General features: G+C 35.0%; 1 protein-coding gene across 1 annotated transcript; it reads left to right on the plus strand.

Annotated features, from left to right (window-relative positions):
• Positions 1-45: 45 nt before the first annotated feature.
• Positions 46-17,713, plus strand: LOC128209067 (mitochondrial 2-oxodicarboxylate carrier-like). Its single transcript, XM_052912904.1, has 8 exons — positions 46-247; positions 6,291-6,423; positions 6,723-6,852; positions 9,596-9,703; positions 11,879-12,043; positions 15,734-15,915; positions 16,190-16,242; positions 16,427-17,713. The coding sequence occupies exons 1-8, from the start codon at positions 175-177 to the stop codon at positions 16,486-16,488; spliced, it is 906 nt and encodes a 301-aa protein (XP_052768864.1). The 5' UTR covers positions 46-174; the 3' UTR covers positions 16,489-17,713.
• The last annotated feature ends 1,383 nt before the right edge of the window (positions 17,714-19,096 follow it).

Genomic DNA, 19,096 nt, shown 5'->3' on the forward strand with positions numbered 1-19,096 from the left:
TTCCAGGAGGGTGCCTGATATACATGTATATATATAGTGCACGACAAAAGGTCATCTGTCTTATCTTTAGAAGTATGCAGTGACATGGCTTGGATACACAACTAGCAGCTATATTCTGGTAGAAGTTAATGAGACAAAGGGCCGAAATTGAAATATTTACTGATACAAGTCAAAATGGCCGTGGAAACAAAACAGCGAAGTGTCACCCAACTTGCAGCTATGCAATTTGTTGCTGGTGGATGTGCAGGTACATGTACAATTCATTAGTTATGTATTTGTTTTATTTACAAATTTCTGTCACATTGGTTTGAGCTTATAGGATGTTTGTCATAACGGAGAAAGGTAGTTGTACTACTGTACAAATGTAAAATGATCGAGTTTTTAGCTCCACTGGCCGAAGGCCATGGAGCTTATGTCGTCACAGATTGTCCGTCGTGAGTGCGTGCGTGCGTGCGTAAACTTTTACTTTAAACGACATCTCCTCTGAAACTGATAAGCGGATTTTGACAAAACTTCACAGGAATGTCCCTTTGGTGGTCCTTTACCAAAATTGCTCAAATGGTTCCGGTCCATTGCACAATATGGCCGCCAGAGCTAAAAATAGCAAAATCTTTAAACGACATCTCCTCTGAAACGGTTCGGCAGATTTTGATGAAACTTGACAGTAATGTTCCTTGGGTGGTCCTTTATTAAAATTGCTCAAATGGTTCTGGTCCATTGCACAATATGGCCGCCACAGCTAAAAATAGCAAAATCTTTAAACGACATCTCCTCTGAAACGGATAGGCAGATTTTGATGAAACTTGACAGAATTGTTCCTTGGGTGGTCCTTAACCAAAATTGCTCAAATGGTTCCGGTCCGCTGCACAACATGGCTGCCAGGGCAAAAAAATAGAAAAACCTTTAAAGAACATCTTCTCAGAAACCGATGATCAGATTTTGATGAAACTTAACAGAAATGTTCCTTGGATGGTCCTTTATCAAATTTGTTTCAATGGTTTCGGTCCACTGCACAAGATGGCCCCCAGAGGTAAAAATAGAAAAACCTTTAAACGACTTCTCCTCAGAAACCGATGATCGTATTGCAATGAAACTTGACAGAAATGTTACTTGGGTAGTCCTTAACCAAAATAGCCCAAACAGTTCTGGTCTGCTGCACAACATGGGCACCAGAGCTAAGAATAGAAAAAAACGTTAAACTACATCTTCTCAGAAACCGATTATCAGATTTTGATGAAACTTTACATAAATGTTCATCGGGATGCCCTTTAACCAAAATTGCCCAAATGGTTCCGGTCCGCTGCACAACATGGCTGCGAGAGTTAAAAATAGAAAAACCTTTAAGGACTTCTCGTCCGCAGTCTTCACGAAAAACATTTTAACCTACTAGCCAGTTGGACTAGCATAATGGCATATTTTACTAGTCCGAATGACAATCTAGTAGTCCGACTATTTTGCCACATTATAAAACTGTATGCTTGAGGTAAATACCTATTTCAATTGAGCAGCTTGCAGTTTGAGTAAACATTTCTTTATTATGATGCTCATGCAGTGATAGGGAGTGACATCCTTCTGTTGGGAATAGTGCTCCTTGTTTTTCAGAACCTATGGGTACTATGTAAAAACAAAAGGCATCTTGCTTGAATAGACTGTAATAATATCAACATGGTTAGAAAAGAAATGCCATGCTTTAATAGCTTTGATTACATTTTACTACTGAATTACCTCCCTTTAATAGAAAAAAAAATAATGTCTTAATTTTTCACGTATAGCATCTTTAAATAATTTTTAAACAATAATAATTTATGAGTAAACATATAAGCATAAAGTTCTCACAAAAAGATCAATTTAAAAACCTTACATTTATACATAGGAAAGTATATATAGACTGAACATTAATTTTCGTTTAAGTGACATTCTGAAAGTTTATGAAACAGCTATTTTTAGTAACTTAAATGGCCGAAAAGTGTAAGTGAAACACCAAGTCGATTCTATCTCGTCTGTTCTTGTTCAGGTTAGATATTTGCTTCATAATCTATTCAGATTAAATGTTAACCGATGATCAGATTTTGATGAAACTTGACAGAAATGTTCCTTGGGTGGTCATTAACCAAAATTTGTTAAATGGTTCCAGCCCACTGCACACCATGGCTGCCAGAGCTAAAAAATAAAAAAAACTTTATACGACTTGTCGTCGAAACCGATGACCTTTTTTCGATAAAACTTGACAGAAATGTTTGTTTGGTGCTCCTTTACTCAAATTGCCCAAATCATTTCGGTCCACTGCACAACATGGCAGCCAGAGCTATTAAAGTAAAAAATTTTTTTAAATAACTTCTCCTCAAAAATTGATGATTGTATTTCTATGAAACTTGACGAAAATGTTCGTTAGGTGGTCTTTGCTTGAACCTTTTGGCCAGTGGAGCACAGGCACTGATGTGCCTCTTGTAGTATTTATTTGCTGTATCACCATTTTTCAAGCAACTTCTTGTTACATCATGTGTATATTATGTATCAATTTGATAAAATACAACTTATTACAAATAATAACCAAATCACAACGTCAATTCGATGTCTAATTGTGACGTCGGACTGACATCGTGATTTTGACGTTGATACAATGTTGTATTTAAGTCCCCGACGTCGCGACCTAAATCCAACCTTTTTCCGACGTTGATCCAATGTCATGTGTTTGCTGGGAGATAAGACCTCTTCAATCTATCATTAAAGCCATCTTTACAGTGAAACTTAGAATGATGTGTGTAGTTTAAACTAGTGTTTGAAAATCGGACTCCATTTGCTATCGATAATCGAATCGAATCAGACCAAGTATTTTGATTTACTATCGGACAATAATCGAAGGCTTATATCATTTAGAAATACATTCTTTATAGTATAACCATGATCATTTAAATGGTTTAACCTGGAATCAGCAGGTGTGATGCTATAATCATGCTTTTTGCAACAGTAAGCATAACCTTTTTCTGTCTTTAATAACGTAATGAAAAAACATAACATGAAACACATATGTATGCTTAATATTTGCACATCAAATGCAAAATGATGCTCACCGCATTAGGTAAGTTATCTTATCATTTTATTCATGTAAAAGCATATTAATTATTTGTTAACCAGCTTATCATCCAATAACCGGTAATATCAAAGATTTTATTAAAATATCCTAATTTCATAAAACTTTCACAAAAAAGTAAATTTGTTAATAACAAACGATACAAAAAAGGTTTCAAAAACAGAATACATGAGCCGGGATCCCCGGTATTTGCAGGTAAGACCGGACCCACTACACCATAGCGATAGATTATTGAGGTTTTACGAAACATATAAACAATTAAATTAAAAACAATTTGTAATTTAGGGAGAGTTTGTCAGTTTTTAAGCAAAAGTATTTACACACACCGCACTCTACTTTTACCGCATAAAAAAATACATAGTTACCGGAAGTTATATTAAGGACATCAATTTTGGACAACCACTATCGATTGTCGCCGACATAGCATTGTCATCGACAATTTATCCATTGTACTCGATAATCATTTTATCACTAGTACAGATGTTTTAATGTTAATCAATATATAGAGAATGTTTATAATCAATTTGGACCTTTCATGTAAATAATATAGATTTATTAAATTAAATAGCTTATGTTGTTTTATAAAAAAAATTATTGGCTCCGACCTATGGGCTAACAATGTTACAAATGGGTAATCTCATTACAAAAGTATGAATAAGCATTTAATCATTTTGCTGATATTCAATTAATTTTAATGCCTGGTTAGTGGGCCATTTGGAAGGATAATTCCCTTTTGGTCTCTTTTTATAGATAAAGATAAAAATATACATTCAGTATCAAATGCTCAAGCTAGGCTTTTAAGATGTTTATTTATGAAAAGTGATGAAATAAATCGTGAATACAGTTACGTAACATCTATACAGGATAGTTACAGACAATTGCAATATCATTTAGATTAGATTAGTATTTATAAACTTTTTGATGTTATAATAAAATGCATATGAAAAAGCTGTTTCTGAAAAAATAGCCTGAGCTACTATTTTTGTATTATTCTAATTAAGGCGAGATCTTTCTTTCAACCGCATGCATTTTTTTCTTCTTTTAAATCACATACTTTTTTATCATAAATAATGATTTTGCATTCACAGTTTGAACATATTATAGTGCTGTTCACTTATAAACGTAGGATTCAGAATTATAGTTTTGTAATCACTAATTGACTTTAATTAAATGTCTGAATTACCACAAAAAATCATAATTGTTTGGATGTTACAATAGTAACACAATTATATTTATAACACTCCTATTTAAAATATTGGCTTACAAATAAATTTATTGTATTTATTTAGGTAATGTTTTATTCTTATTTCATATACATTAGAATTAAAAATTGACAAATATGACCAGTAAATGACAGGTCCCCTTGTCTCTAGTTACTGGCCCATAAAATGATTTACATCATAAAGTCATCAATAAATGCAGTATACTGAAATATTTTACTGTGAAATCATTTATATTCGTTGGCATGAAATTTCGTGGTTTGCCGAAAAATTACAATTTCGTGGGTACTTGAATTCGTGGTTTTTCGTTTTTGAAAAAAAAAAATCGAAATTTCGATCGTCCTAGATTGACTGCATTCCACGCGCTGGCCCGTGATTTCCGCTGTCTACGTCACTCGGCTTATGACACTCGCTAAAGTGGTACGACATGCCAATTAGTGCATATATCCATGTTAATTATCGATTTAATTGGAAATTAAGGTCATAAAAGAAGATGTACCCTGATCCTTAATACAGATAGACGAAGCCATTGAATGCCATATAAGAATTTTGCAAACTGTAAAAACACCGAGAAGGTCCGTATATTTGAGTAAACAATCCCTAAAGATAGCTGATGTTTACAAATTCAATTACTACTTTTGAATATCATCTCATTTCAATATTTATTTACACGTTTTTGTTTAATAAGTATATTGAACGCTTTGTTTTGTACATTGTCACATTGGGTGCTCAGTAACCTCTAATGTAATTGATTAATTATTTCATTAAAGAAATAAAATCGAGAACTGACACTCATCACTCACATTTTGTAAACCTAGAGATTTTAATGAACAGCACATGTTAAGGCACGTGCTTCTGTCATGTGTTTCATAAAAACACATTAAAATGATTTGGTGTATTATATGTTAAAGGCTTATACTAGTATAATATATTAACAAACAATGATAGTAAGATATACATTTAGTCGGATATTTACGATGTGTACTGTGGCCTCTGTAACGAATAAACTAGAGTATGTACATAACTTGGCAATTGAAAAAGGGAATAAAGGGTCAATATTTCGTGGGATCTTGAATTCGTGGATCATCCAACCCACGAAAACCACGAACATTAATGCCCCACGAACATTAATGATTTCACAGTATCACAAGTTAAACAATGAACTGGTAGAGAAAATGATCTTACCAGTGAATTTAAATCAATATAGTAAGGCCAATCTGAGTGGACCAGAAAAATCAATATACTGGCTTATCTAATAAACTATAGACTACGTTAGTTTATCAATAGTGCACATCTTGTTCACTAATAGTGCACTCCAACTGCACAAGAGTGTAAAGTTTGGTCTTAGTAGTACTGTAGTTCAAGCTTCTTGGTCTCCCCTTTGCATGCTTCTAAAACTCGCACAGAGTCTTAAACAAAAATATAGTGAAACTCAAAGGCCTCATATCTGAAATTTAGCCATGCATGTAGTCGTCAATGTTGGAATTTAATCACTTCAAAAAACTTAAATTGTGTTAGACCAATACTGTATATTTCAGAATTATGAGTTTTAATAACTATTTAAGACAATATGTTTTTCACACATAAATTGTGCTGTTATGGCTGTAGCTTCTCAAAGGACAGCTTTCCTTGCCCAAAAGTAAATAACAGACCATAAAAGAGAAACAACAAAGTCACTGAAGAAATAGCTATTACAAACTAGCTGTTAATAATGTTCCCAGACTCAAGATTGAAGTTATTTTATTTAGTAAGTGCATCTTCAACCACTCCAGCTAAAGAACTTCCTTTGAACTGACTTATGTGAGACAAACAGATGAGCTGTGACAAGTGTATGCTTGCAGTTCTATTGTTTCTAAGCAATTTGTTGCACTTGACGAAGACTTGTCATCCTATCTAACTTCAGTGAATAAATCCTTAAGCTTTATCTTTTTTTAATAAGACAAGAGTCAAGTGCCCTACTGCATATTTTTCTCACTCAGGATTTGTTGAGGTATCCATCATGCACCCGCTTGACCTTATCAAGACGCGGTTCCAGATACAACGAGGCCCAGGAGACCCTCACCACTACACCTCATTGGCTGACTGCTTCCGTAAGATCTACCGTACAGAGGGGTAGGAAAATATTTCTTATAACTCCAATAACAATATATTCAATAAATGGTTCATTATGTAAATTGCATTTTGTTTCAACTATATTAAATAGTTTTAGTATTTTGGTGTAAGGATTCAAAACAGAAATTAAACATGCAACTTTTTTAATGTAATAACCTTATTTTACATAGATTGTAATTGATTAAAAAGAAGTACCTGTGTGCATTACTGATAGGAAAGCTAAAATGTAAAGTGTTTATAATTAATTAAACGCATCATTGAAATTAACCTTTCAGTGGTCATTTCATCTTATATTTCAGTTTTCTGGCATTCTACAAAGGTATTCTACCTCCTTTGTTAGCAGAAACACCAAAGAGAGCTACCAAATTTTTCACCTTTGAAAGATATAAGAATGTGTTGGCATATAGTGGCTATCTTCCACAGTCATGGGTGAGATGAATAAACTACGAGTATTTAAATTATTCTCATTGGTTTTGTTTTCATTTCTGTTAGGTGTCAATATTTAAGTCAGGAGTCCATGGTTGTCCCCTGTGGAGAATTGTGGAGCAAGCTTAGGGGTCTTCATACATGTCTTTTGTGCATTAATATATTTACAAAAATATTGGAAGTATTGATCTTTTCCTACCTTATTTACCCTTTGATCTTGATAGAATTGAAATATAAACATGAAAGTAAATTAATACAATGTGATTGATTTTAATAGTACAAATAAACACCTATAAAATAACTCCTATACAATAAAACATATGTTTTGCACATCCTTGTAGCAATAAACGTTACGAGAACGTCAAACATTGGATTTGAATGAAAAATTTTACATAGCTTTAGCAAAACCTAATGAAGTGCAATTAAAAACTGTTGAAACAAACTTTCTAGAACTTCAATGCAACCATAAATAGATTTTGAACTAGAATAATTTTTTTAATAAGAGTAGATCTGACAATGTTTTAATAAAAATGTGATTTTACAACATGTAGTTAGTCCGTCCGGCCCACATTAATTCCTTTGCATCTCCTCTTACGTTTTTCATGCGATTTTTACCAAACTTTCACAGATTGATGATCATAAAGTGAAACAGCGCATATTGTCGGGCTTTCCTGATTTGACCATTTCTGAAAGAGTTATTGCCCTTTGCTTATTTTACATTCAAAATTGGTTTCTTAGCAACTGCTCTTACGTTTTTCATGCGATTTCTACCAAGCTTTAACAGATTGATGATCATAAAGTGAAGCAGCGCATATTGTCGGGCTTTCCTGATTTGACCACTTTTGAAAGAGTAATTGCCCTTTGCTTATTTTACGTTTAAAATTGGTTTCTTTGCAACTGCTCTTACGTTTTTCATGCGATTTCTACCAAACTTTCACAGATTGATGATCATAAAGTGAAGCAGCACATATTTTCGTGTTTTCCTCATTTGACCATTTTTGAAAGAGATATTGCCCTTTCCTTATTTTACATTTAAAATTGGTTTCTTCGCAACTCCTCTTATGTTTTTCATGCGATTTTTACCAAACTTTCACAGATTGATGATCATAAAGTGAAGCAGTGTGTATTGTCGGGCTTTCCTGATTTAACCATTTTTGAAAGAGATTTTGCCCTTTGCTTATTTTACATTTAAAATTGGTTTCTTTGCAACTGCTCTTACATTTTTCATGCGATTTCTACTAAACTCTCACAGATTGATGATCATAAAGTGAAGCAGCGCATATTGTCTGGCTTTCCCGATTCGACCATTTTTGAGAGTTATTGCCCTTTGCTTATTTTACATTTAAAATTGGTTTCTTCGCAACTCCTCTTACGTTTTTCATGCGATTTCTACCAAACTTTCACAGATTGATGATCATAAAGTGAAGAAGTGCATATTGTCGGGCTTTCCCGATTTGACCATTTTTGAAAGAGTTATTGCCCTTTGCTTATTTTACATTTAAAATTGGTTTCTTCGCAACTGCTCTTACATTTTTCATGCGATTTCTACCAAACTTTCACAGATTAATGACTATATAGTGCAGCAGCGCATATTGTCGGGCTTTTGTGATTCAACCATTTTTGAAAGAGTTTTAGCCATTTGTTTATTTTTACATTTGAAATTGGTTTCTTCCCAACTCCTCTTACGTTTTTCATGCGATTTCTACCAAACTTTCACAGATTGATGATTCTATAGTGACGCAGTGCATATTGTCGGGCTTTCGCGATTCGGCTTTTTTTGAAAGAGAAATTGCCCTTTTATTTACATTTAAAATTGGTTTCTTCGCAACTCCTCTTACTTTTTTCATGCAATTTCTACCAAACTTTCACAGATTGATGATCATAAAGTGAAGCAGCGCATATTGTCGGCTTTTCTGATTTGACCATTTTTGAAAGAGTTATTGCCCTTTGCTTATTTTACATTTAAAATTGGTTTCTTTGCAACTCCTCTTATGTTTATGAATATAAAGTGATTTAGCGCATATTGTCAGGCTTTTGCAATTTGACCTATTTTGAAAGAGTTATTGCCCTTTATTAATTTCACGCATTTCTTATGTTCCTGAGAAACTACCTTTACCATTGATTGGCTTTCGTTACAAAAAATGCCCCCATGAGGAAATATCTTCCCTTTTTGTTCACATTAAAACGATTCAAAGAGGCACAATCTTAACATCAATAATAAATGAGTAAATAAAAATATGTTAATAAAAATTGTCAATCAAATAAATGCAATTCACCTGGATAATTCCATATTTTGAGAAAATCATAGAATAATTCATATAATTGTACTTGATACATAGAACATTTTAGTTATGCAGACTTTCACTAGCCATAACTTCCTCACTTAACCAGTAATTATAAAATAGATACGGATTGGCATGTTAATAATTGACCAATACCAGAATAACTGTTATTTTCATCTACCATGAACATTTAGGGCTTTTCCGAAATGACAACTTCTTAAAAATGTGCAGCTTTGTCAAAACATGATGAGTAAAATCTTAAAATGAATCGCACCATTTTTCATTTATTAACCAAAATAATTTGGCAGCAGCTGCTGACCCAGCTCCGCCCCCTCTGTGTTCATTCAGGGTCTTTAATTACCTTAAAAATTGCAGCACATGGTACTATATCCTCATGTCAACTTAAGAATCTTTTCTACATTGTATTTTTACAATAACAATCCCATAATCCCATTTTATTCCAGGTGTTTGCACTGGCTGGTCTGGGTTCCGGGCTGACAGAGGCCGTTGTCATTAACCCGTTTGAAGTCATCAAGGTCAAACTGCAAGCGGAGAGAAACCAGTTTAAAGAGGTGTGGCAACTTATTTATTTTGCTGGTAACCAAGGCGTTACAAATACAGTGGCTAACACAGAGAAAGCATGCTCAACTTTTCGTCCAATTTTTAAGTTTAAGCATTGCAGTTTTGGTGAAACATGCATGGATCAATGTAAACTTAAATCACATGCAAAACATTAACCAGAATTTCTGTGTTGAATAGTAAATGGCCATAATTTTTATTGTATGAAAAATATAATTATCTTACTTGATTGTTTTAAGTTTCAATGCAATACATCAAGTAGTATATTAGATATTGACTTATTATAAGATATGGTAAATGCTTACGGCAAAACCAGAATTTCTAATTCCAATAATAATAGGGGCAAAATTTGCATTATGTACAAGAGAGAGTTACCTTACTTGATTGTAAAAAGTTGCAATGCAATACATTAACAAGTTGGTGAGCTATGGACTTACATGTGCTTACGTGCAAAACCTGATCCCGAATGTCTAAGTCAAATAATAAAGGGGCAAAACTTATATTTTATGCAAAATAGAGTTATCTTACTTGATTGTGTAAAGTTTCAATGCAATCCATCAAACAATTGCTGAGATATTGGCTTATGAACACTTACATGCAAAACATTAACTAGAGTTTCTATCTCAAATAATAAAGGGACCATCGTGTATATTATGTGCAAATTAGAGTCTTACTTAATTAATTAAGTCAGTTGTGTAGTTGGTAACACTCGTCTAAAGTTTCATTGCAATGCATGATGTATTGGCTGAGATAATGATCTTGCATGGAAAACCTTATCCAAGGTGTGATGCCGGCGCGAATAGTACAACTCTCACATTCTTCGGAAACTTGAGCTATAAAAAGTGGTTGTTTATGTCTTCCCTACCCTAATTGTTTGCCTTTTTAGCTCGACTATTCAAAGAATAAGGAGAGCTATACTACTCACCCAAGTGTCAGCGTCGGCGTTGGCGTCACTCCTTGGTTAAGGTCTTGCATGCAAGCACACATAGGATAATATCTCAGCAACTACTTGATGTATTGCATTGAGACTTTATACAATGGTATTCAAACACCCAACCTACTTAAATAACCAAGTAAGATAACTCTAGTTTGCATTAAATTAAAAACATGGCCCCTTTTTTATTCCACATAGAAATTCTGGTTAAGGTTTTGCATGTAACCACTTTTAATTCAATACCTCAGCGAATACATCATGTATTGCATTGAAACTTTACACACAGGCTCCCAACCATTTAACCTTCTTATTTAATCAAGTAAGATAACTCTTTCTTTCATATTATATATTTTTTGCCCCTTTATTATGCGACCTAGAAATTCTGGTTAAGGTCTTGCATGTAAGCACACATAGGATAATATCTCAGCAACTACTTGATATATTGCATTGAGACTTTATACAATGGTATTCAACCACCCAACCTAATTGAATAACCAAGTTAGATAACTGTTTTTTGCAAATAATGGCCCTTTATTATTGCACTTAAAAATTCTGGATAAAATTTTGCATGTAATCACATTTATGTTAAAATCTCCGCACATCATGTATTGCATTGAAATCTAATATAACAGTGATCCATGCATGTTTCGCCAAAACTTTTCAATCCTTACACTGAAAAGCGGCGGAATAGTCGAGCGCGCTGTCTCTGTGACAGCTCTTGTTTAATGTTAAAATTGTTTTCTCTTTTTGGGATGCGTTGTTTGGTAGTTTCTTGCAAGGGAAAGATGCATGTACTTATCAAGACATAATCAAAACCATTTTCACTGTGAAAATAATATTAAGATTAATGAAATTTAAAGAAATAAAAAGTATTTTTTTAAATATTAAATACTAACTGTATTGTTTTGGCATGGAAATCAGATTTTTTTTAATTTACTTAAGTTACATATTATATTAGAAATCAAACATGATAAAGTGATACTAACCCTATTACTTTGGCATAAAAATCAGAGAAAAAAAATTAATTCACTTAAATTAAATATTATATTTGAAATCAAACATGATAAGGTAAAGGTTATTTGAACAAAATTGAAGTTGTTTCCTTTTTAAATTTCAATACAATGCTTGAAATGTCTTTTCTCCCCTTTCTTGTTAATGATGATGATCATCATCAGCATCGTCGCCATCATCATCAGCTTTGTTCTTTTTGCACATGATCTTTGTCCTATTCCAGCAAAAAAGCACATACGCCACTGCAAGGGAGATACTCCGGAAGCATGGGTTTGGATCTCAGGGACTAGGCAAGGGTATGACATCGACGTTGGGCCGACATGGGGTCTTCAACATGGTCTACTTTGGTTTCTACCATAACATCAAGGGCATAATACCAGAAAATGAGGTAGGGCTGGAAAGTACATCTTTTTATGCCCCCGAAGGTGGGCATATTAAAATCGCACCGTCCGTCCGTCAGTCCGTCCGTCCTTCCGTCCATCCGTGTGTCCGGCTCAATAACTCGTGTCCAGGCTGTAACTTTCCCTTGTATGGACAGATTTTAAAATAACTTGCCACATGTGTTCGGCATACCAAGACGACGTGTCGCGTGCAAAACCTGTGTCCCTACCTATTAGGTCAAGGTCACACTTAGTATTTATTCACAATGGAATGCTGCATATAAGGACATAGAGTATAGGTTGTCGTGTCCGGGCTGTAACTTTCCCTTTTATGGACAGATTTTAAAATAACTTTCCACATGTGTTCGACATACCAAGACGGCGTGTCGCGTGCAAGACCCGTGTCCCTATTTCTTAGGTCAAGGTCACACTGAGGTGTTTATTCACAATGGAATGCTGCATAAAAGGACATAGAGTATAGGTTGTCGTGTCTGGGCTGGAGCTTTCCCTTGTATGGACAGATTTTAAAATAATTTGCCACATGTGAACAGCATACCAAGACGACGTGTCGGGTGCAAGACCCGTGTCCCTACCTCTTAGGTCAAGGTCACACTTAGTATTTATTCACAATGGAATGCTGCATATAAGGACATAGAGTATAGGTTGTCGTGTCTGGGCTGTAACTTTCCCTTGTATGGACAGATTTTAAAATAACTTGCCACATGTGTTCGACATACCAAGACGGCGTGTCGCGTGCAAGAACCGTGTCCCTACCTCTAAGGTCAAGGTCACACTGAGGTGTTTATTCACAATGGAATGTTGCATATAAGGACATAGAGTATAGGTTGTCGTGTCCGGGCTGTAACATTCCCTTAGGTCAAGGTCACACTTCGGAGTTTATTCACAATGGAATGCTGCATATAAGGACATAGAGTATAGGTTGTCGTGTCTGGGCTGTAACTTTCCCTTGTATGGACAGATTTTAAAATAACTTGCCACATGTGTTCGGCATACCAAGACAACGTGTCGCGTGCAAGAACCTTGTCCCTACCTCTAAGGTCAAGGTCACACTTGGTATTTATTCACAATGGAATGCTGCATATAAGGACATAGAGTATAGGTTATCGTGTCCGGGCTGTAACTTTCCCTTGTATGGACAGATTTTAAAATAACTTGCCACATGTGTACGACATACCAAGATGACGTGTCGCGTGCAAGAACCGTTTCCCTACCTCTAAGGTGAAGGTCACACTTAGGTGTTTATTCACAATAGAATGCTGCATATAATGACATAGAGTATAGATTGTTGTGTCCGGGCTGTAACTTTCCCTTGTATGGACATATTTTAAAATAACTTTCCACATGTGTTCGGCATACCAAGACGACGTGTCGCGTGGAAGACCCGTGTCCCTATTTCTTAGGTCAAGGTCACACTTAGTGTTTATTCACAATGGAATGCTGCATAAAAGGACATAGAGTATAGGTTGTCGTGTCTGGGCTGTATCTTTCCCTTGTATGGACAGATTTTAAAATAATTTGCCACATGTGAACAGCATACCAAGACGACGTGTCGGGTGCAAGACCCGTGTCCCTACCTCTTAGGTCAAGGTCACACTTAGTATTTATTCACAATGGAATGCTGCATATAAGGACATAGAGTATAGGTTGTCGTGTCTGGGCTGTAACTTTCCCTTGTATGGACAGATTTTAAAATAACTTGCCACATGTGTTCGACATACCAAGACGGCGTGTCGCGTGCAAGAACCGTGTCCCTACCTCTAAGGTCAAGGTCACACTTAGGTGTTTATTCACAATGGTATGTTGCATATAAGGACATAGAGTATAGGTTGTCGTGTCCAGGCTGTAACTTTCCCTTAGGTCAAGGTCACACTTCGGAGTTTATTCACAATGGAATGCTGCATATAAGGACATAGAGTATAGGTTGTCGTGTCTGGGCTGTAACTTTCCCTTGTATGGACAGATTTTAAAATAACTTGCCACATGTGTTCGGCATACTAAGACAACGTGTCGCGTGCAAGAACCTTGTCCCTACCTCTAAGGTCAAGGTCACACTTGGTATTTATTCCCAATAGAATGCTGCATATAAGGACATAGAGTATAGGTTGTCGTGTCCGGGCTGTGACTTTCCCTTGTATGGACAGATTTTAAAATAACTTGCCACATGTGTTCGGCATACCAAGACGACGTGTCGCGTGCAAAACCCGTGTCCCTACCTCTTAGGTCAAGGTCACACTTAGTATTTATTCACAATGGAATGCTGCATATAAGGACATAGAGTATAGGTTATCGTGTCTGGGCTGTAACTTTCCCTTGTATGGACAGATTTTAAAATAACTTGCCACATGTGTTCGGCATACCAAGACAACGTGTCGCGTGCAAGAACCTTGTCCCTACCTCTAAGGTAAAGGTCACACTTGGTATTTATTCACAATGGAATGCTGCATATAAGGACATAGAGTATAGGTTGTCGTGTCCGGGCTGTAACTTTCCCTTGTATGGACAGATTTTAAAATAACTTGCCACATGTGTACGACATACCAAGACGACGTGTCGCGTGCAAAACCCGTGTCCCTACCTCTTAGGTCAAGGTCACACTGAGGTGTTTATTCACAATGGAGTGCTGCAGTAAGGACATAGAGTATAGGTTGTCGTGTCCGGGCTGTAACTTTCCCTTGTATGGACAGATTTTAAAATAACTTGCCACATGTGTTCGGCATACCAAGACGACGTGTCGCGTGCAAAACCCGTGTCCCTACCTCTAAGGTCAAGGTCACACTGAGGTGTTTATTCACAATTGAGTGCTGCATATAAGGATACAGAGTATTGGTTGTTATGTCCGGGCTGTAACTTTCCCTTGTATGGACAGATTTTAAAATAACTTGCCACATGTGTTCGACATACCAAGACGACGTGTCATGTGCAAGACCCATGTCCCTACCTCTAAGGTGAAAGATACACTTAGTGTTTATTCACAATAGAATGCTGAAAATAAGGACAAGAATGTAGGTTGTCAAGTATGGGTGGTATTTTTTATGTTCAGAGGCAATTTAAAATAACTTGCCATATGTATTTGTTTGATCTTTAACTTTTCATGACATTGTACTGACCTTGTTCATAGGTCAATGTCACATTCGGGGGCATTCGTCACATACTGTGACAGCTCTTATTTATATTATGTTTTGACTCAAGTGATTTTTATAGTGTGCAATTTTATCAAAAACAATTGTTGCCCAGAGAAGAAATTTTAAACACTTATGACAACTCATAAATAGCATTGATCACTATCTGCATGCTGGAGCTTTGAAAAGCTCATTGGTTTTTTTAAAAGAAAAAGCTGAGGTATAAGCATAGCCTTGGTGTTGTTGGCATTGGTATCTATTTTAAAAGAAAAAAAATGGCCACTTTTATAACTTTTTGAATTGTAGAGTCAATAAACTATTTTTTTTATTGAATTCCTTTATGTAACAGTGTTACCATGATTGAGCAAGATGAGATTTGGAAATCTTAGGTCAATAAATTATAAGGTACTGCAATGGCCTTGTTGTTTTTGATAGCTGAACTGAGGTAAATAGAACTTTGGCATCCTCTTGCTGTGCTCTTCTTCATATCCTATTTTGAATAGATATTTTAAACATTTATATTCAATCATGTTACACAATGAAACTTGCTATTGCCAGGATCCTACTTTGGAGATTCTCCGCAGATTTACAATCGGGGTGATGAGTGGTATTCTCGGCTCTGTAATCAACATTCCATTTGACGTGGCAAAGAGTCGTATACAGGGGCCACAGCCAGTTCCAGGGGAAATCAAATACAGAAAATGCTTTGCTACCATAGCAACTGTATACAGAGAAGAGGGGTAGGTATTTTTATGATAATGATTTCAATGCAGCTTTAATACATTCTTACAGGCACATACCCTATTGATAGTTCATGCAGATGGTATTACTGCTCAGAGAGCTCTTGGGAATGGATTGTATTGACCCTAAGAATTTTGTAACAAGGTAGTCACTGTAATCTCCTTTGGCTTCAAGACATTTATAGCAGCATGTATTGATAATAGTAATAATGATTGATTATGCTTGTCATTGCTGTATATTTTACATTTTAGCTTATAAACATACTTTTTTCAGGTTCTTTGCTTTGTACAAAGGTCTTTTACCAAAGATTCTCAGGCTTGGACCAGGTAATTTAAAAAATTCTTTATGAATATTAATAAATTACCGTTTATCTGTTCATATAATATGACAGTGTTCTGTATGATAACTGTAAGACATAGATGTTTATATTTCAAATAATTCTGCTTTCCTTTATATTTAAAAAGTTAAAAAATTACAAAAACAATGACAAAGCGTGTGTTATATTTCCAGGTGGTGCCATTATGTTCCTGGTTTATGAGCACGTTTTTGATTGGCTGAATGTGCACTATTGACCAATCATTTGATCTCTCCCATTGGCCAGTCTGTGATCAACTTGCCATGTGATAGTATGCTATGATACAAGACTGGGTTGTCTTGTCATGGGTGTGTTTTGTTTTACTGTGTATTTGCATGTACAACTGTTCACTTCAAATTGCCGTAGTTTCAAACCTCAGTTTATATAAGTTTTTATCAAATACAAACATTCAAGACTGTGCTTTTTGTGCTTTTTGATACAACTCTTGATGGGAAACCTACTCTGTATAATGGAGTGAATTCATTTTTTTGTTAAGTTTCAATGGCTTAATCAAAAGTTGGTTAGAGCAAACAAATATCATAATAACTACCATGCTATATACAATATATAATGAATGCCAAATTACAACTTGAAGCATACTGTAACTGCTCACACTTTGCAAATTCTAATCTCCAAGACAGGATCTGAATGAATTGAAATATGCAGAAAAAATTTTGCTGACATTTTTGGAATGTCATATTAACTCGTAAAAACAGCTTTTTGAAAATTCAAGAACATTCTTTATCTGAGCATGAGCCCACTTTCCTAGTATGTTTACACTCTCCTTTTCTGGAAAAAGTAGTCTTAGCTATAAGTGTTAACAAAATAGCTTCCATTCACTATGTTGTTTTGTTTTGAACTTACCGGTAAGTTAAATTCCTTTAAGAAGTGCTATTTTTTTTCACCATGTATTTGACGATTAAAAATTGTAAGCAATTATGATCGTGTGAATTCCTTATATCATACTTGTGTAGCTACATGATATGATTTGGAAAATGCTTATGTCCTTTATTCATATTGATTTTTGATTGTTAATATTTGAATTGTTCAAGTTTGTATTGACTTTTCTGTTTTCCTGCTGGTTCAGGATTTGATTTTTATAATTTTGAAAGAAAACCAGTGATGTTTTTTTTTTTTTTTTTAATACATGAAAGTATGTAATACAAATATTTAAGAAAAGTATTGAAACTCCCACCTGTTAGATAAATATTAGGTGAATTTTAGAAACCTGTATTGTTAAATGCTTGTACATAATGCTTTACCCTATACAAATAGCACAGAAAGACCATTTACAATATATGTGCTTACTGGCTAAAATCAAAACAGGGTTTGAAAGCAGTATTTATTATATGTTGGGTTAAAATGGTTTTATTTTTGTTTTATGCAGGGTATTTTTGCAGAAAATAAAGCATTTATATATAAAATGTTGCTTTGAGTTTATATATCATATGCTAATATTTATGTAGCACAGACAGGCAGCAGTTTCAGATTTATGTCAATAAATGGGATATTTTACTACACGATTTTAAAAAGTTGAATGAATTTCCCCGATGTGATGCAATATTAGCATATTATAACATCAAACTCTGGTATTGGTCTTAACGAGATCTAAGAACGATGCAGCTAATCTGATTGTGTGATATAAATAGCTGAGCTATACAGTGAATGATGTCACTATCAAGATTGACCTAGGTTGCATATTGTATACCACCCCTGAGCATTGTATTATGGTTTGGACTTTGAGTGCAGTGTCAACATAAATTCAACGTGTTGCGGAAATGAGTACAAGATGTAGTTAAATTTTCAAAAAAAATCTACAATCATTGTAGGAGATAAAGAGCAGACATGAAATGCAAGCACAAAGAGGGATAGACCGTGATGAAGAGCTTGGTTTTACCAAAATCGTCCGTAGACATATACACGCATTTTGTTAACTATTGTTGTATACACACATGTAGGTGTTTGAGACACATTATCAAGGCTCAAACCCGTAACCTAGAATTATGACCATAAACTTGGACGGGCATTGTTAGAACATTGGCTCTGGACGCTGTCTTGGTGAGGTTAAACTATAAGAATGTGCGGACAATAAACGCAAGGCTCAAACCCTTGGCTATTGACTGTTGCACGATGTTTAAATATGCCAGGGTTTTGTGCGATGCCATCCAGGAGTAAGACATCAACAGGCTAATATTCCAATAAAGATTTAGCAAGTATGATTGTAAGAAGTACAAGGCATAATGGGTATATTGACAACAAAGGAATTTTATAAATAAAAATCATCATTATCCTATATAAAAGTGGTTTTCAATTATTTGCTGCTGCATGGCCGAAAATAAGTGCCAAAATATCGCTAAATCTTATAATAAATGTATAGAGTATAATTGTTTGTTTTTCACTTTTGGTGTTCATGGGGTGCCCGACTTAAAAAGCTAAACATTTGTGGGGGAGTACTCCAAACCACCCTGCCAACATTTCAAAAACATATGAATTAAGGTTATGACGTTGAGCGCGTGTCAAAAGGTTATGTCTTGGTTACGCTCCTTCTAACGACAATTTCTGGAACTGCACCTGGAACCAACATGAGTAAAGTAAGTTAAAACAATTTGTTTTGAAACTGTTTGTTGATGGCTTTTCACATTTAGACCATTAAAATTTTCTGAAGGTTCCAGTACCTCAGTACAATGTTCACTTCATGCCCTCGTGGGATTTTTGCCTTACAGTAGCTTCGTAATAACATTGTACTGCTTATTGATATTATATTATCCTTTATTGATTTTACCAAATATTTTTTCAGAATATTCTATATGATTTGATTATTTTGT

This window comes from Mya arenaria, chromosome 11, assembly GCF_026914265.1.
Source record: "Mya arenaria isolate MELC-2E11 chromosome 11, ASM2691426v1".
Taxonomy (NCBI): domain Eukaryota; kingdom Metazoa; phylum Mollusca; class Bivalvia; order Myida; family Myidae; genus Mya; species Mya arenaria.